Source organism: Etheostoma spectabile, chromosome 12 (assembly GCF_008692095.1).
Source record: "Etheostoma spectabile isolate EspeVRDwgs_2016 chromosome 12, UIUC_Espe_1.0, whole genome shotgun sequence".
NCBI lineage: Eukaryota > Metazoa > Chordata > Actinopteri > Perciformes > Percidae > Etheostoma > Etheostoma spectabile.
Window position 1 is genome coordinate 17817118 of NC_045744.1, and position 20135 is coordinate 17837252.

The following is a 20135-nucleotide window of genomic DNA, read 5'->3' on the forward strand; positions in this document are numbered from 1 at the left end:
AAACTCTGTAAACCATTAGTATATTATGTTCATTGTACACATCTGTGAAATTTCTACTTATAGTAATGTACACTTGTATATTATATTCAGTACATATCCAGTACAGTAGTATGTAAATCTTGCTCACAATACTTGTTATCTATATTTTATATTCACAGGACAAACCCATCTGTAAAATTCTGTTTATAATAGTATTCATTTCCATATTTATTCACTTATGCACTTATGAAACCATTGTATATATCCTGCATTTACTGCTATTGCACTTCTGGTTAGACCTAAACTGCATTTCGTTGCCTTGTACCTGTACATGTGGAATGACAATAAAGTTGAATCTAATCTAATCTAATCAAAGAATGCAAAGCACTAACAAACATCCTCCACAGCATAGTAAGCAAAATAATTACACCTGCATTAACTGATTTCTTGGGCACTTGGGGGCATGGGAAACATGAGGCAGAAAAACTTTTAGTTTGACATGATCTGTTGGCAAAATTAATATTTATAAATTAGTATTACATTTATGTACACATCCAGGTCCGGAGCAACAGCAGCTCATTTGGAGTTGTGTTTCTGTCCACCTGACAAATGTCTAAGTCACAAGTACAAATGTTCACTCTCCTTTTACCTCTCCACCAAGTTAGGGAAGTAGCTGGTTATTTAATTGGTAAATTATTTCTCATTCACACACACCCCCACACATCAATGGTGGCGAGCTACCATGCAAAGTGCAGCCCTGACCATCTGCAATTTGGGGTTCAGTGTCTTGCTCAAGGACGCTTCTAAATCCTAACCCTGCGATTATTGAACAACCTCCTGTTGCCATTCGTACTCTTTAACTCCTAATGCTCCACTAAGTTCACCAGCTAGTCACTCACTCTGATGGTGTGCAGGTAGGATGAAGTGGGGTTTTAGTACTTTTTCATTGAAAACCGTTGCCTGATGTGTCTGGAACACTAACGAGAGTGGGGAGAGTGAATCAAAACAGTAATATTTCAGAATGGAAAACCATAACAATGAGCTAAAAGGGCTAAAAAGCTCTTTAGAGCGGTAGAAAACTGCTGCCAGTGATAATTATCACATGTATTACACACAGTCCTTTCATCATTTATGGTTAAGTAGCCTAACAACGCTAGCCTGGAGAGTAGCTTTGGAAAATAACCAAAAAATATTAAGGTTTAGCAGTCCAAAGTAAATAAATACAATCATATTGTGAGCATAGTTATCAGTTAAATGTGATGCATTAGTGTTTTAGCATAAAACATAAGGTCTATTATTTAATTCTTATTTTTATGATACTCAGATTCTATGATTTCAGAGCAGGCTAGTGCTTTGTAAACTGTTGTTGGGCTACACTAGTGTATCCTTATTACAGTTAATGATTACACCATGTTGCCTACGTTGGAAAAAAAAGGATTATGTAAAGTTGCCTTTGACTTATTGGTGTATATATAATTCACATGCCAACAGTCTGGTAGAACTGTAACTCAGCTGACTGTAATCATCATGCAGTGTCAGCTTTTCATCGGCTTTGGATCATGTTCTGTATTGGCAGAGTGGCAGTAGCAACTTAACGCATTATCATCTGTTTAAAGCACATTAAGGAGAGGTGAATGAGAGTGAATCCTGCTGCAGTAATACAGTGGCAATGAGAAGCATGCAAGGTGCAGATAAAATGCTGCTGCTCTAAGTTTCGGCACGAGATACAGTAACAGAGCGGCTATGCCAGGAATTTCAGCACTGACATCTGACTGGAGCAGCTGTCATTAGAACACACAGGTCTGCTCTCTGGTTTCTCAGTGTTTTTATCACTGTCATCACTGTCCAAAGCATTTAAATAACAAACTAAGAGATGAGTTTTATTTTTATGATCTGCATAATAAAAACTTGGTAACTATTGATCTGTCAGAGAAATGTATCAGGTGATGTTGGCAGATCTCATATCCGGAAGCCTCGAATCACAAGGTGTTGAAGGACTTTGGCCACATCTACATTGGTGTGTCTTGTGAGATAATCTTGTTAACCACAAGACAGCCACAGATACAGAGATGCACAGGTGACTTCTGCTTCTTCTCTTCAGGTATGGGGCTGAATATATTATTTTGATCTTGCAAACAGAGCAGCATAACCTTATTTGCAATCGTGATTTTTGTAACTACTCTGCTTTTTGGCTTATGGATTTCTTTCCAGTAATGCATGAGTTTATAGAAATGTTTTCTGTTCAAACTTATGATGTTGTAACCTTTTTGTTTTTTAGAGTAGGGAATGTCTTTTGCAACAATATAATCAAGTGTAGCATTCAGTCATACTGAGGAGTAAATTTGGGTTTACCGGCAGGAGTTCATACACATTAACAGAGTCATTTGACTCTCAGTGTGACAGTCGGTTATATAATAACTCAAGTTTGGGTTAAACCTCAGCTTCTAGTCAAAATGTTGAAAGAGGAAGAAAGAGTTTATGGATTTCATCTTTTCTGCTCTAAATGGGACAATAAGCTCCTCCAATCACATGATTCAGCATTTACAAGTCACATACTTTCTGTTGCAAATCGTTTGTAAGCATTAATACACAATCATAATGTGATTCAAAGTTGTCACTCATTTCTAACATTGCCTTATGTTAGCTGATGTTAGAGCGACTGCAATGGAGGCATTTGGCTTGCGGAGGACCCAGTCGCTGAAGAATCTTTTAGGAGTTCAGGAGAGGTCATGGGTCATGCCAGCTTCCACCCGTTGGAACAGAAAGTCTGTGTCTCAGCTAGTGCAACAGTAAGTTCTGCATAATACACTGTACGTGCACATTCACTTAATCTCTATGAACAGAAATACGTAGAGTAAATGACCGCAAGTTGTCGTCAGACCAATTGACATACACAGCAATAAATAGTGCTTTACTTTTACACACATGAGGAATGAAGGTTGAGCATTACTCAATAGACAGGTTCTTTCACTTTTACGGTTTACAAATTCCCATCTGATCCTTGGATTCAAATCAAAAGGGCTGTGTTTAATACATTTGCCACTAACTTTGTTCAAACAGTTATCAAAGCTCTGGTGACCTGAGGAGTGTTGAAAAAGAGGAGCATAAACTTCAGGTAATACATATTTCTCTTGTCCTATTTTCATCATGAGTAGGCTAATAAATGTGACAATTAGGAAAACGACAACAACACTGCCCCAAAACAAACTGAATTTAAATTGCTGCTTCTAGGTGTCAGAAAGCTATGTGGACGGTCGATGGAGGAAGCTGGAGAGCGAGGAGAACGTGTCCTTGTGGGGAACTGGAAAAAGATCTAATCTGTCCAGGAGCCGCTCCATGGACTTCCTCCCTCAGAAGGACACTTCCGGCACCAAAGCTCTGTGTGCCCTGTTTGAATCAAAGGTCACTCTGCAGCAAAGCTTCAACAGCAGTCCTCGGCTCAACTCTGCTACCGACCGAAACACAGGAAGAGACTGCCCTCTGCAGGACTGGAGAAGTCCCAACACCCCTTTGAAGAAAACCGTTCAGGTGTGATTAATACAAATTTTCATACCATTTACTTCATGACTGTGCTCAGCGTAGCAATACTTGATTCTTTAAATCCCAGAGTCAAAGCTACAGCTTACATTCAATTTAGTACATGGTTGCAGACAATTAACAAGCCAAACATTGAACACCAGAGGCTTCAGAGACAAACACGTGCTTTCGTGGAAGCTGTATTCTCTCTGTCATCACACATGTTTTCAAAAAAAATTCTTCAACCAGTTATCTTATTCACTCCTTTGCCAAAAGTGAAATGTGAAGACTGATGCCACTCTCACGTCTGTACACTAAATATATAGCTACAGCTACATAGCTTGGCTTAGCATAAACACTGGAAGCAGGGGGAAACGAGTAGCCTTGCTCTATCCAAAGGTAACAACATCCACCTACCAGCACCTGTAAAGCTCACCTATTAATATGTTACATCTAATTTATTTACTTGTACAAAAAAGAAATGTACAATTAACTATTTGTGGAGAGAGTTAGGGATAGGGTTAGTTTTACAGGTGCTGGCGGGCGGAATTAAAAAAACAAAAAACAGGACATCTGATGGTCAGACATGACAGTGGTATTAAATTTCTCATCTTACTCTCAGAAAGTAAGCGAATAAACGTATTTCCCCAAAATGTCAAACTAATCATTTAAGTTTAGCAGGCTACTTTTCCAATAGGGCTTTTTCTTTTTTCCAACCAAAAAGATACATACTGTAGCGTGCCATAAAACCACGAAACCAAACACCAACAGCAGTGTTGTAACTGTCTTCACCACACAATACGTTGTTTACCCACAGAGAATCGCACAGGTGGAAGGAGGGAAGACCATGAATGGACTCCCAGAGTCTTCTGAAAGAGCATCCAGATACTCACACGGTGAGCAGGGGTGCTGCATTTCACGTTTATAGTCAGTGAGATCTGATAGGGGCAGATGGGGTTGGTGCCAGGGTTCCCTCAAAGACATGAGGTCACTGTTGCATTTTGGTGCCACAGTTCACAGTCAGTTGTCCTTACTTTGTAGGAGTTTTGATAACTAAAAAACTTAGACTGATGTCACTGATCTTTGAAGAAGTCAATGTTTGTGTTCCTGCTGGTTCTTTGTATGTCGGCTGAGACATTAATACGTCAAAAACATAAGCATTCACACATCAAGTATCATATGAATCTAGATAAAGTTAGCCAAGTAAAAATGCCGGGATTCAGGCCTTTGGTATTCAAAGTATCACCATGTAAATCCTGACAGAGATGCGTAAACACTGACACCTGTGTTGTTTGGCCCTGGGAGTTTCAGGGAAACAGCTAAATAAAGACAAGGATGTTGCGGTGTGAACCCATAACTATGCGTTTGGCTTCAGGCTTAAGATAGGAGTGAGACTGTTGCTGATGGCTCTGGCCGTGACGCAGACCTTGGCCCTCTCTGAGCCATGCCTCGCTGTCCCAGAACTGCATCAGCACAGTACTTGACACTTTAACCTGAAATGAGTCTATAGTGTTAATAAGACACAGAGAGGAATGTGAGTGGACGTCAACAGTGTTTCTTGTAGAATTTGACAACATTTTTGTGTATTTTCTTAAACGCAAATGCAAATATTTCTAAAACCTCCGCTACAAATTACATTTCAATCTCTAGAAAATCCTCCTATAGTCCAGTGGTTCTGGAGACCCCCAGGGGTCCTCGAGGGTGTTCCAAGGGGTCCCCAGCTAAAAATGGAAAACCTTTTTCACCAAAATGTTCACTATAATTCCATCAATAGGTAATTGATAATGCTATTTTGGTTATGAGCTTGTAACGTAATAAAACATCTAAAAGCATAAATCCAATCAGATGGGGGACCTTGGGACAAAATCAAATTGGGGTCTATGGTCTAATTTGTGTCAGTTTACGGGTCCTTTAAGAGAAAAGGTTTGGGAACCACTGCTACAGTCTACTGGCATAATCTAGTAGAATAAATGTGACAATTATAAATTGAAATAGTCAACTATCAGTGTAGGAAAATAAGACCTTTAGTTTGTCTTTTTTTAATCATGTCCCACCAAACAACCACCTTGTGCCCGTTATAGTGGGTGACAATGTAGCTATGGGAATGGGAGGTGTTGGGGTGCCCCAGTCCCTTAGTGACTAACAGAGGTGATTGACTCAGCTGAGTAGCAGCAGCCGCCAGCTCACCCTCCCAAAATAGCCAAAGTCTTCCACTGGGGCAGTGGGCTCTGATAAAAATCAGCTGTCACCGAGGCCACAGGACTAAAAAGAGTTCAGTCACAGTGAACTGAGGAGCTGAGAGGAACACTGACAGAGGAAACACATCACAGGGGCCTTAAGAGTCCAGCACAGTGGAGGTACACAGGAAAGTGACAAAGAACGACGCTGGATGGTATTTGAGTGAGTATCATGAGTATTAACTCTACTGAAATGGAGGAAACTGAGACGAATGTGTAGCAAAAATTTTAAACAAAATACTGCATTATATTGGCTGAGAAAGCTACTTAAATATATAGTACTTCTTTACTCTGATGTGATTGAGCTGTAAGACAAGTGAACATGCGTGGAGTCAGCAGTGAACACTCTTTGTTAGTTTCAGTGGAACAATCTTCAAAATATTAAGTTAAAGCAAAGTTTAATATTTGCCAATGTGTTGATGATAAGACACTGAGAAAACAAATACTTTCCCAGATTAAATAAAAGGTTAAAAGTTGATAATAAATTGTTAAATCACAGACTTTGATCGAAAAAGAAAAGAAGCTATGATGATCTGAATGCTTTCCGTCTTGCTCTTATTTATGGCTTTACGAATGATATCAGAGGTCAAAAATGTAAGTGTTGTGACTACATTGCTGACATCGTCATTAAGTCTTGAGTGGCTATCAATTTTCAGCCCTTTATCCTTAGAAATGTTTGGAATGAGAGGTCAGAGAACAGAATCAATCAGTCACTAGCTTTTCTTCTTTCTATCATCACAGGAGTGATGTTGAATTACGAAATGAGAAGCAGCACGTCTCACATAAAAGTAATGAGGAGAATAACTTTTATTGCCTGTTGTAACACACAGTGGTGTGCGATGTCCTGTTTAGGACCAGAATGAGCAGCCTTTTGGCATGCTGGTTTTCATTACAGTCTGTGAATGTGGCTGCAATCGCCGACAGCTGACAGTGGTGAAGGTGGTGGTAGTGAAGAACAAATACCAACTGCATTTCACCATCATTTGTACAGCTGCCACCGTCCCAAAACGCCCCCCCCCCCCACATTTCTGTTCCGCTAATAGCTCCTCTTCATTCCTGGAAAATGAAGAGGATCAGATCAAAGAGATGTCAAAAGAAATTTCTTTGAAAGTGTGGGAATCACAGAGAAAAGGTATCAAACGTCAATGAAGCTTCGAGTCTTTTATCACTTTGTAACAACTGGATTTCACATATCAGTATTTTCCAAGCTATTGATACAGTGAGTGTGTTTGTGAGTGTACGGCGATGATAAGTGATGAAGTTGACCACCTCAGTTGGAGATGTGAGGGCTTTAACAGGACACGCATGGCACTCGGTTGCCTCATTCTGTCTGCTCACCCATCTATGAAAATAGTTTAAGTCCAGACTCGTGAGAGGCGCCAGCTTGCTGGTCCATCCTTTTGTCCGGCGAGGGCTTAGTGTTTGAAAAGGGGAGGTGTGTTTAAATGTGGCCATTATTTACAGCTGGATGGCCTGTGCAGCACTCTGGGCTGTTGACCTCTGGCCACATTGTCCACAGTTCTGTTGTTGTTGAAGTACTTTCTGAATTTAACACATTCTTTACTCAAACTGATCGACTGTTTTCTGCTAATATACTGAGGACATTTCTTTTTTCAATCAATCAAAGAACGTTATTAGTGCGGAGTGAAACAACCAGGTGAACTAATGCACACCAAGTTGAGATCATGTCCATGTTTTTTCATGGGGGGCATCCAGGCGCATTCCTTAGGTCAGGTGTTGATGGTTTGATGGCAGAGAGTGCACACAAACAATGTGCAAACAATCTGTGTCACTCCAGTTGAGCGAGCAGTTGCTGCTTTTTTTCTTCTTCTTCTTGGGCATCATGGTCTGTCCATGGCATGCATGTTGGCATGTTTGGTGATGGACTCAGGCAGTAGGCAGGCTGTGTGGGCCCATTTGACCTGTCAACTACTGTTATCAAAGCCTTTGTAAACTCACTTGTTTGTAACAATGTTTAGCACAATAAATAATATGTAGCTTCATTTAAATAACAAGTGCCCCAAGCTACTCAAAATCCCCGGTAGGATGCAATGTAGGCTGTGTTTTGCTGATGGAATAGTTTCCACAGCTAAATAGGGAGCTGCAACAGTGATAAGAGAGATGCCTACATCACTATAAATATATAGTGTTATCAGGCACTAGACACACACACCACACTTATTCTGGGATACATCTGAGTCCTACTTTTGCAAGTATGTATAACAAATCTAAATCTATAACTAATCTGAATTGTTGCAAAAGAGATTTCATCCATGTTTGTTTTTTTACTTCAGTTAGTGTTAGTGAGCAAACTATATATAAAATGTAAATATTGTAGTTAGATATATTGGATTAATGTTGTTTTTTCTATTGCAGATGACAAATATAGTCCATCACTGACAAAGGGGGGCACGCCAACAAGACAAAGCAGAGACGGGGTATCTATTTCCTCTTCAGTGAGAGACAGATCAGCTCTATATCTGACAAGAGCAGCAGCTATCGACTCTACAGGAGGCTCAACACAGCCAGTGAGTTCCTGAAATGCCTTTCATTCCTTCCCACACACTGAGGTCAAGGGCTTTTATGGGAATGACCACAATGCTCTTCCTCAATGGGAGAAACTCAACATTTCACGATACATCAAACAAAGCATACTATAAATATATAGCACATGTGCAGCACAGTGATAATATACTTTTACAGAAAATAATGCAACTTACTCATGTTTCAAACTGATCTAAATCCCATTTTATTTGTCTGTTTAACAGGAATTTGCCAGTACTCCAGGAAAAATAGTGAAAAACAGTAAGGTATTGTATAGTTCATTTCACATCCTTTACTACAGTGTGTGGGTGCTGTTAGTATGTATGCTGTGTAACTGTGTTACTGTTATTTAGCTTGCATGACTAAAAACCCAGCTAACCTTTGACCCACAATTAAGAACTCAAGAAGCAACGAAATAAATTAGTAACACATAATTACAGTAACAGTTAGATTAAAGACCTTCAGAAGACATATGTTCAGTATCATATTCTTTTCCTATGGCCTCAGCATTACAATCAACAGACAATAATTAGTCATGTGTTTCAGGTTTTATGTCAATGTCAGGCCAAGGTGCAATGCCAACAACAGGAGAGGATCAGCGTTTTTGACTCACTTTGTTAACGCCCAGAGCAGACCATCATTAGTACCATCATTGCAGATTTCTCTTCAAACCATAAACTGAAAATCTCAATGGGCTCAACCAATATGTGTGAACATTAGATCTAAATTAAGGACTGTAATGCTGTCTGTCACATACTGACAGATGATCAATGTAGTCTCTGTTATGATCAAAATTCTATATTGACTATGGTTTGAATGACTACATGTACGGGAAAGGTGCTGCTCATGGTGACAAACCTGCAGATAGCTATTACCCAACTTTGAAGTTAGCTCAATGCAGCATTTCAGCATCTTTCGGCTCAGTGTTTTTGTTTTGCATATGCAACTTTACTATTTTGGTTCAGTCACATTTATCTATGTATTCAGCTGCAACAGCCAGATGATTCTGGCAAAAAAGATCTAATAACCCTGTATACCTGCCCAGCGGTAAACAGACACAATTAGACACCGGCTGGTGAACAAAGTGAAGCATTCAGTGGCCAAAATAATATCAGGTAAAGCTGGTATACTGAAGATTTCTATTTACAAAGGCAGACGTTTTGTAATTAATGTAACTTATTGCACTTGCAGTATAGATTAGGTGTCTGTGTGATATCTGCTTACTAATAGCTATGAAGTGTTTTGTTAACCCTGGTGTGACAGAGGATGGTTTGCTGTGAAAAACCTTAAGCGAGCATTGACAAAGGTAAATATGCTTAACTTGCTAAAATGCATGCCATCTAATATTTGCACGTCATAACTAATATTGTTTTATACTACTGAAATCTGACCATTTTAATCCCATCTGTCTTTTTTTAAAGATGGCTGAAGCAGCCAAGAAAATCACAGTTTCACAATCCTCTCATGATGAAGACAACCTGCCTCTCCCCCCACCTCCTCCTGTACCACCTAGACCCCTTGACTATGCAGGGCCTTCAGCATTAAGTAGCCTCCCACTGCCTCCACCAAAAGAAACCTTTTCCACGTTGTACCAGCAACGGCAGAAGAGTGAGCTAAAGAGGCTATTTAAACACATCCACCCAGACCTAAGGGCAAGTCTCGATGACGCTGTGGACGATGAGATATTTCAAGCAGTACAGTCAGAAAACACTCAGGCAGAAGACGCAGGTTATCCTTGTGAAGTGCAGTCTATGAGGTGGATCTTTGAGAATTGGACTCTGGACAATATTGGGGATCCTCATGCAACCAAGAAGCTGCTGGATGATGAGGAGTTAAAAGGTGGAAATGTCAGAGGCACCTCCTCCATGTTTGAGCACTTTGACAGCACCCAACAAATGTCTGCTAAAAGACAGACTTCTGTCAAAGGGGATGTGAGGACATCAACATGGCTATTTGAGTCCCAGGCCTTAGATTCTCTAAATAAATCAAAGAAAGAAGAGGGTGAATTGGTCGAAGCAGTGCTGAAAGAACCCATCCAGCCAGGAAATGTGACAGGGGCTCGGCTGCTTTTTGAGTCTAAACCGTTGAGTGACTTGGGACGCTGCAACTCCATAGAAGGCCATAGCTTCCTCAAACTCAAATCTGAGCTTCAAGAGCAGAAAGGAGATGTTCAGAAGACTGTAAAACTCTTCCAGACACAACCTTGCTGTGCTATTAGTGACAACAGTGGCAATATACATGAGATTAAATCCATCTGCAGGGAGGAGATCAACAGCAGCAACATCAGTACTGCCCGTTGGCTTTTTGAAACACAGCCTTTGGACCTGAATAACAAGGGAACTGATGGTGTGAAAATAATTCGGGGTATATCTCTGGAAGAGGGGCACAGAGGAGGAGTTGGCCAGAAGAGGTGGATGTTTGAAACTCAGTCATTCAACACAATACAAGAGGCCGTGGGAGTGGACAAGTTTGAAGGAACGGTGGTTGAATGTGCAGAAGAGGCCGATGTTGAGAACAAGAGGAAGCTCTTTGAGACGCAGCCCTTGGCAACACTAAAAGGAGACTCTGCAGAAAAGCCTTTGGAAAAAGAAGGCATTATTGCAGGAGATGTCAAGACTTCTCTGTGGCTGTTTGAAACCCAGCCCATGGAGACCCTTAGTGATAGCTATGAAGTTGGGCGCTTGAAGAAAGTTACCATTTCAGCTGACGAACAAGGAGAAGTAAAAGGCAAAAAACAAATATTTGAGAGCAGCAGTATTCAAAAGAACACCTCATTCAAGGAACAAGCGATTGAAAAGGGCGATGTTAAGGGATTCAAACATCTTTTTGAAACAATTCCTCTGAGCAAAATTGCTCATTCTGATGAAGAGATTATTGTGGAGGAAAAAGCTATTGCAGCAGGAAATGTAAAAGGTAACAAAGAAATGTTTGAGACAACTCCTTTATATGCAATAAAGGACAGCTCTGGCTACCTCCATACAGTTACAACTGTCAGCCGAGAAGAATTCATCAAGGGGAAGGTCCAAAACTATAAGTGGATGTTTGAGACCAAGCCTTTAGACAAACTTGTAGAGGGAAAAGAAAATGTTGAGGTAATCAAAGGCATCACCAGACAGGAGGATACAATGGGCGATGTCAAGATGGCAAAGTGGCTTTTTGAAACCCAGACAATAGATGGGATACACTGCAAGTTCAACCAAACAGAGCAGGATGCTTCTGTAGAAGTGGAGCATCGTAAAGGTGATGTCAAGAACTGTAAATGGTTATTTGAGACACAACCAATGGACATTTTGTATGACAAATCAGAAAAGGTAAATGATAAAGAAGCCATTGACAATACCAATGTCAAGTCCATTACTTGGCTTTTTGAATCGCAGCCTCTAGACAGCATCAAAGATGGTGAGGAATACAATCTGAAGCTATGCGACACCATTCAGGATTCTGTCAAATTGGAGGTTGGTGTTCAAACAGTCAGACATGTTTTTGAAACAGAAACCTTGGATAGAATAAGAAAGGATGCACATTCTGAACACGATGTGAGATGTGTCAGCCAGGTCAATTTTCAGTCTGGAGATGTCTCACGAGTCAAAGAACTTTTTGAATCTCAGTCCCTTGATGCAATAGGATCAGAAATTGTGACATCTGATGAACAGAACCAAGACAAACACCTTGAAAAAGGTTCTGTACACAAATTTACTTGGATGTTTGAAAATTGTCCCATGAACCAAATCAATGAGGACAATGAGGATGCAAACATGCAACAAGTCAGTGGTGCAGAAAGTGGTGATGTACACAACAAAAAGTTTATATTTGAAACCTCCACACTGGACAAGATCCACAACCAACCCCTTGAACAGAGGTCAGACTCTGTCGAACAGCCTGTGAGCAATGTTGACGTCAAGTCGAGCACCATGATGTTTGAGTCCCTGCCACTGTATGCCATCAGAGACAAGGAGGGACAGTTTCATGAAGTTACAACAGTGAAAAAAGAGGAGGTGATGACTGGCGATGTAAGAGGAGCAAGGTGGATGTTTGAGACAAAACCCCTTGACGCCATCAAGGCAGAGAATGAAGTTTACGTGATCCGAGCTGTTACCCAAGAAGATGTCAAGAAAGGAGATGTCAAATCAGCCAGATGGAAGTTTGAGACACAACCTTTAGACTCCCTTACCAGCCGAGATGAGACCTCTGTCAGGGTCATTGAAGACTTGGGAAGTTGTAATGTGCAACTCAATAAACAGATATTTGAATCTGATCAATCATCCCAGAAGTTCATGCGAATGGTTAGTGTCACTGATGTCCAGCATGGTGATGTCAGGACCTCTACCTGGCTCTTTGAGAATCAAACTATTGACAGTTTGAAAGGGGAACCTCAGGAGCAAAGTCTGGTAAAAACAGTCCACAGAGAAGACAGCCAGAAAGGAGACGTGAAACGCTGCACTTGGCTATTTGAATCACAGCCCCTGGACAAGATCAAGGAGCCTGAGGATACCTCAGTGCAAGGTGTTGAGGAGGAAATACCCAAATCTGATGTGAAGTGCACTACCTGGCTCTTTGAGACCACTCCGCTGGACAAAATCACTGCCAACAGTGTAGCTGACACCCTGTCCTATCTTTACCAAATGACTTTTGTTCACTCAAGCGGCATCATAATAGAAGCAAATGAAAGTAGAAATGTTAACATGGCAAAATACCTGCTTGAAAGCAATGGTCTGCAAATCCAGAATGAAGAGGTTGTTGGGGGAAACATCAGGAACATCATGTTACAACTCTTACTCAAACCAACCCTAAAGCCCCAAATTAGTATACTTAGAGAAGTGGAGAAGGGTAACGTGAATACCACTGTAGTAGAACTTCCAGTCTACCAGTCAGCCACAACTGTCAACCTCGAGAGGGATCAAAGAATGCAAAACATTGCCCAGATGATTGATGAATTGCTTGTCCAAGATAATGATTTGAAAAAAGGAATCATAATGCAAGAGACTGCAGGGGGGCAAGCAGAGATGTCAATTTATTCACTCATCTGCAATTCTGAAACCAAAACCGAGAGTCATATTATAGAGAAGGGAGACATAAAGTCTACGATTGGAAATCTGTTAGCTTCTGCCAATAGCCAGAGGACTGCAGCGTCATGTAGAGTGGATGAAAATGAAAAAGGAAACGTGAATCTCTACAAAAGTTGCATTGAGAAAGGAGACCTGCACTTTCTAAAAAGTCTTCATACTGAGCCAACAGGAGATGAAGTTGATCACTGCCTTCTGGCTGAGGAGCACATTGAAATTGTTCAGGGGGATGTGAAGGAAGCAAAGAGAAGTCTCCGTCAGCAAAAAGACCAGGTAGAGCGAACTATTTCTGATGTTTTACCTGGGGATGTAAAGAACACCAAAAAAGTTTTTTCGTCTGAGTACTCTCTCGGTGTTGAAAACTGCGCTCCAAAGGAAGAGATAATCCCTGGGGATATCTTATCAGCAAAGCAACAACTTGCAGTAAAGCAACCTGTCATTGTGGAAAAAGAGGAAATCATGGCAGGGGACATCAAGGCAACAATGCAGTCATTAGAACGCGCAAAGCAACAGAGCATGTGTATGGAGCGGGAGATCATTACACCTGGAACTATCTATGACATGAACTTGTCAGGTCCTGAAATAGAAGGCAGCCAAGCACAAAAAGAGGTCATTATATCAGGAGATGTGAAAGCGGCTAAAAAGTCCCTGGAAATGGCAAAGCAGCAAAGCCTGCAAGTGGAGCGCGAAGTCATTGTCCCTGGAAAAATATACAACCTGAATGTCACAGCACAAGAGGAAAGCTCCTCCACAGTGATGCAATCTACATGTTCGTCTTCCTCCAGATGCCAGCAAACCAAGACTTATCCAAAGGTCAGTGATGCAGATAAAGATAAGGAAAGCAATGTTTCCTTTGAGGCTTGTCAACAAAGTGCAGTTATAGTCAGTAATTGTGCACCAGAACCACTGTCACCTTTTGTGAACTGTGAGTGTAATGGTCAGACAACAGAAGATGAGACAGAAGAAGTTACCAAAGGAGACGTGAGGGCAGCTATTAAGTCTCTGCACAGTGCATCAACAGAGCAGAAGCTTCTAGATAAAGAAGATATTGTAAGAGGTAATGTCCAATTGGCTTTGCAGTCTCTTGAGAAGTCTAGCGTGAATGTATCCAAAGGAGACTATAAAGCTGCAATGATATACAGGAATTCAGGAAAGGCTTGTTCAGGGAGGAGCAAGACTGTTCACAAGCAGAGTGTTGTGGTGTCTATGCCTCCATCTGACACAAAATTGTCTCCTTCAATTTCAGTAACGTGTGAAGGACAACCATCCATTACAACACCCAACTCTATAGCAAATGGAAACACTAAATCATCCAACTCTGTGAGTGTAACTCCTCCTCCACTTCCCCAAAAGACAAGCGAGAAACCACAGGAGCAGAAGCCAGCTTTACCGCCAAAGCCAAAATGGATGAAATCAGAAGTTGTAAAAAAACAGAATACTTTAGCTGCTGCTGAAGTTGCTTGCACCAATAAAGAAGACATAAAAAGCACAGGGATTCCTCCCAAACCAAGCCAACCATTTTCTAGGCCCTCTCAAGATAATCAACAAGAGACCGCAACACATGACATAATCAGTAAAGAGATCTTACATGAAACATCCCACCAAAACTGTATAGAAATATCCAAAGACTCAAATCAAAGTGAATGTCTACCATTGAACTTAAAGGCTCAGGAAACTAAGGAGAAAAAGAAAACACTTACAGAGAGCAAATCAAACTGCCCAGTAATGATGTTGAACAACACTAAAGTTGAAATGGAGAGAAATGTAATACAGAAAATCAATGCAGCTGAAGAGATACAAATGTGCATGCAGAATTATGCAGAAGACAGTGAACTTGAAATGAGCTTGAGCTTGCAGGATGCTCTACAGAACTTTGAAAGAAAGGAAAAGCAGACTCTAGACAAAAGAGAACCTCTGCTGTCCAAGAAGGTACAAGTGATAAATGATAATAGTAGACACCATAAACAAACCAAGAAAACCACTGCTCAACAACACAAATCACCTCCCAAGAAAGAACACAACACTAATGATGCACAGCAAACATCACAGACCAAGACCAATGAAAAGCAACCCAAACTCCAGGATAAAGTTGTTTTAAGAGAGAAGAAAGTAAAGGAGACGGATGATGAAAGACGACAGAGGCTTTCTGTCCACAAGGAGGAGATCATGAAAGGAAACGTGAAAGCGGCCATGGAAATCTTTGAAAATTTGAAGAAACGAGAGGAACTTAAAGAAATCCTGTCTCAAGTGCAAGAGATAGAGGGCGAGACCAGCAGTGTAGACGTTAGCTCCTTTAAGACATTGTACGAGACTGTCCCTGCTTGGATGGTTACACCAAGTGGAAATGCAAAGCAAAGTAAAACGGAGCAGAAGAAAGTTGAGATAGAGACACAGGACGATGATCTAGAAAGCATTTCCTCAGTTGAGACTGCATTTGAAGATCTGGAAAAGGCAAGTAAGGAAATAATGAATCTGAAGGAACAAACGTTGGCAAAACTTCTTGACATTGAAGAGGCAATTAAAAAGGCTCTTTACTCCGTCTCAAATCTGAAGTCTGAGGCTGACATTGCAGGGTTGTCAGGACTATTTGATGAATCTTTGAAATCTGAGCAAAACCTTCAACCCACCAACAACATCAGGAAGATAAGTATTGTATCCAGCAAGGCCAAGTCAGGTCAAATCAAAGAGGGATGTGATGTGAATGGGCAAACAGTTTTAGATTCAAGTCCTTCTAAACAGGAAGTGTGCAGACAAGTCCACAACAAGCCACTCATCAGACAGTCCTCTTCCCAGTCTTCCCCGTCATTCATCTCCATTCACTCAGCTGCTAGAAAGCCTGCCGAACAACCAAAGTTACCCATGTCAACATTTCATCCAAAAACAGAGGGTAATTCTCAAAGTTGCCATGATGCAAAAAGTGATTTGGAACAGGAGCCTGCTGCTGCTGCTGAACCCTCAAAGAATGGTCTCAGTCCTGCACAACGCAAGGTCAGTGTGCTGGAAGTGAAAACTGTTCCAGAGCAACCAGCAGGAATAGTTGGCACAAAGACTGTCAGTGAAACATACGAAGAGACCGATGGCTTTGGCAATGTGTTTGTTTCTTCTGTGACTTCAACATTTGTCACCAAACAGTCTGACAGTAAATCATCAGCACTGTTTGAAGTTGTCGGGAGTCCAGCCAGATACGAAGTCATGACATCCCCATTAATTCGAAGATCTGGTCGCACTTTTGAAGATAAAGTGTTGAGCAACACCAACAAGGAAGGGACGGTGTTTGTAACATTTAGCCAACCAAAGGAAAAGCACTAAACAAGACTAGTGCTTTTCCCCACTTTTTTAGCATTAGGAAAGCAGTTATTCCATCTGTGTATTTATAATATGTTTTTATGAAAAGGCTTTGTTAGTCGTAAAATTGATCATGTGAAATCATGAAAATGTTGACTTTTGATTTAAAAAGGTTTTGTCTTATAGATTTTATACTGTAACCACATGATAAAGTGTTAAGTTCTTGTATTAAAGCTAAGCAAACAGTGGATACTGTATGATTTGTTGTGTAAATTGTCAAATAAATAACAGTTTAAAAGATGTGATTGTAAAAAAGTGATTCTTTGTACGGGTTCAACATTATTACTCCATAACTTTTAAAATCTAAAGTGAATTAAATATTCAAAAGTTATCATATCAACAAACAGGGATTAGGCCACATTACATGTCACTAAGTTGATGCTTTTATCCAAATCGACTTACATTTGCTATATAAATGTCAGGATGTCATATATGTCTGGAGCAACTAGGGGTTACGTGTCTTGCTCAGGGATACATTGGTTGATATATTGCAGTGGGATTCAAACCCAGGTCTCCCACATCAAAGGCATGTGTCATATCCACCACCACCCAACATTAATGCTGTAATACAGGCAGTTTAGCTCACAGTCACAGAATTTACAAAAAGTGTCACCTCCTTATACATATTTTCTAAATGATTCTAGCAGTAGACAAAAGTAAGTTTGTATAAAGGAATAGTTTAACATTTTGAGAAATACACTTATTTTCTTTCTGGAGGAGAGTTAGAAGATCAATACCACTCTTATATTTGTCGCCTCAACATAAGCCAGCAGCAACCTAGCTTACATTACAACAAAGACTAGAAACAAGATGAAACAAACAGTGGCTCTGTTCGAAGATAACAAACCTACCTACCACCACCTCTAAAGCTCACTAATTAGCATGTTACATCTTGTTTGTTTAAAACCCCAATTTTCCATTTTACGGGGGGATATATGCTGGACTACTTTTGGGCTGGGAAGAGTTCTTAAGCAACAAGACTCCAGGAAGTTACTTATTTCCTTAAATGTCAAACCATTCCTTGTGGTAGCAAAATAAATATTCTTAAAATGTAGACAGAAAAATCTTCCACCCAATGATAGCTGCTATTGTGTGTTTTTATCACGACACACCAGTTACATATTGGACACTTGTCTGAATTTTAAGTTTTAAATCTCAACTGACAAAAAATAGTCGCTATAATGGCACATCCAGTACTCCAGTAGGCCCAGGACATGGGTAGCGTAGCTTAGCTCAAACACTATTAAACTATAACAAATCAATCCAATACAGACTTAATGTAGGATAAATAAAAATATGACTTAAAGGCCAAATGAGATGAAATGTTTAACATAAAATACCTTGACCTGAATCTGTTTTATCATCATAGTTCGGGTCACCTGCCAAAGATACGTGTTCCGCCTGTTTGACACCTGTCTATCCAATGGAAAAAATGGTGGCCAATAAACTTATCCTGCACAACAACTGTTTCTGCTGTAAACACTGTAAGAAGAAGCTCAGGTAAGACATTTTGCACATGTATGATAAAATTACTTACCGTTATAAAAAAGGATATTCAACCTAATCAATACTACAAATAACTAGATTGAAAATTTAAATCATAATTGGCAAACCCTTTTTTTTTAAATGACATTATGATTATTATGAATCATTGACTAATTTACAGCTGATCTAGCACAAATAACAAATCATATGACAATAAACAAAATTTGGTTTGACTTTATTGTTTTATATTACAAAAGACTTTGTTTCACTTATTGCAGCATCCACAACTATTCATCTCTTTATGGAGAGTTCTACTGCATTTCTCACTACCAACAGCTTTTTAAGAGATCAGGAAATTATGATGAGGGATTTGGCCACAAGCAACATAAGGACCGCTGGCTTCAGAAAAAGAAAGGCACGAATGAGCCAGACGCTGCGCCCAATCCCAAACTGACAAAAAACAACGTAAACACATCTGATGGCTCTAGAGAGTCCTCTGCTGGTGTGTTGGTTAAAAAATCATCTGCAAGAGACATGGGACATACCAGTGGTGCGGATATTAAAGGCAAACTAAAACTGAGCTGGCCACCAGAGAAGAAGAGTCCTGGGATTAATTCAGCACAACGAACATATGTGAAAAATAAAATATCTGACATTGGCAAGGCATCTTCTACTTCAGAGCATAACAAAAGTGACACCAACCAATTAAAGATTAACCATAGTGGAGAAATGAAAGATAAAGTGAAGACATTGTCAAGCTCCTTTGTTTTAGGGGTCAAGAAACAATCTCAGACAACAGCTTACAACTCATCTGACAAGTTGTCCTCAAACAAACAAGAAACAAAATACAGGAGTGAAGCAACCAAAGACCACATCTCCCCGACAGTGCTCAGCTTTTCTTTGCCCTCCATAGAAAAAGGTCTTCCTGACTCACACCAGAAAACTGGTCATAAAAATGTGGCTCCCACCTCAAAAACAAACTACAATCCAACATCTAACAGGCTGGACGCTCATCCAAGTAAAGCTAGGAAGTATGTGCGGTTTTCTCCACATGTTGATGTAGCTCAGTATGACCTGTCCTCTCAACTGACCACAGAGGCCAAAGGCGAAGAGCAGAGTCTGCCACTTTCAGACCAAACGGAACAGAGCAAAGTGAATAAATCCAAGGATATTAAAAATGTCAGTGACAAAAATAACTTTGATCACTTGTCATTTGAGTTAAGTAAAGAAGAACAGAGTGAACCTGAGTTGAATCTTGAAATACCTGAATATAGATGCCATGGAGAAACAAGCGTCAAAACAAGTGCGTCAAACCAAAAGCCTGATGATAATATGGAGAGCAGTCAAGAGGTCCCAGAGACTGATGTCAATGTTCTGAATGGAGTCGTGGAAAAGGTTGAAGAATCACTGGATACCCAGAGTTTCACTGAAACTTTAAATTCAACTCAAGACGTGAAACACCAAGAGCCATCTGAGATATCCCAAGTCATTCCAAAAAACTCCATCAACCCGTGTGAATTGGAAAGACCAAGTACTACAAACAGTCCTGCAGAACATGTGGCAGAAGAAGAGCCCAGTCTTGAGAGGAATAAAAATCAATTTGATGAGACAGCAGATGACCAAGAAAGTGGCATAAGTCAGAAGAAGCCTCTGGCGAGGGCAAATTCTTTGACGGGTTCTGCAAAGCAGGCTGAGAAGACAAAAGTTAAACTGGGATCATGGTCCAAAGGAAAAAGTCCTTTGTCAAAGCTCTTCACATCAGTTGGAAATGACAAAACGTACAAGGCTGAACCAAAAGATACCAAAAAAGCAGATGTCAAACCCAGTGGTGGACTCTTAGGAAGACTGTTTCAGTCATCCTCGGAGAAGGCTGAGGACATCACAAAATCAGCTGCGCAAGATATAAAAAATGACAAAACACATGATGATGTCAAAAAGACAGAGGAGGTAAAGGATGCCGTTACAA

General features: G+C 40.4%; 1 protein-coding gene across 3 annotated transcripts; it reads left to right on the forward strand.

The window, feature by feature from the left end:
* The first annotated feature begins 1834 nt into the window (after positions 1 to 1834).
* Positions 1835 to 15102, forward strand: xirp1 (xin actin binding repeat containing 1). Of its 3 annotated transcripts, XM_032531329.1 has the most exons (9): positions 1835 to 2080; positions 2624 to 2768; positions 3040 to 3094; positions 3211 to 3507; positions 4313 to 4391; positions 8109 to 8260; positions 8501 to 8542; positions 9698 to 14152; positions 14586 to 15102. In XM_032531329.1, the coding sequence occupies exons 2-9, from the start codon at positions 2644 to 2646 to the stop codon at positions 14586 to 14588; spliced, it is 5208 nt and encodes a 1735-aa protein (XP_032387220.1). In that variant the 5' UTR covers positions 1835 to 2080; positions 2624 to 2643; the 3' UTR covers positions 14589 to 15102. The 3 variants fall into 3 exon arrangements, with proteins under 3 accessions (XP_032387220.1, XP_032387221.1, XP_032387222.1); XM_032531330.1 differs by lacking the exons at positions 1835 to 2080; positions 2624 to 2768; positions 3040 to 3094; positions 3211 to 3507; positions 4313 to 4391 and adding an exon at positions 5613 to 5895; XM_032531331.1 differs by lacking the exons at positions 1835 to 2080; positions 2624 to 2768; positions 3040 to 3094; positions 3211 to 3507; positions 4313 to 4391 and adding an exon at positions 5613 to 5895 and having other exon boundaries at positions 8501 to 8537.
* Positions 15103 to 20135: the final 5033 nt, after the last annotated feature.

Bases quoted from the DNA above. Each gene is read 5' to 3' on its own strand.
- xirp1 (XM_032531329.1), top strand. From the start codon at position 2,644: ATGGAGGCATTTGGCTTGCGGAGGACCCAGTCGCTGAAGAATCTTTTA. The intron at 2,769-3,039 runs GTAAGTTCTGCA...TTGTTCAAACAG, and splicing joins GTGTCTCAGCTAGTGCAACA to TTATCAAAGCTCTGGTGACC. The intron at 8,543-9,697 runs GTATTGTATAGT...CTTTTTTTAAAG, and splicing joins AAATAGTGAAAAACAGTAAG to ATGGCTGAAGCAGCCAAGAA.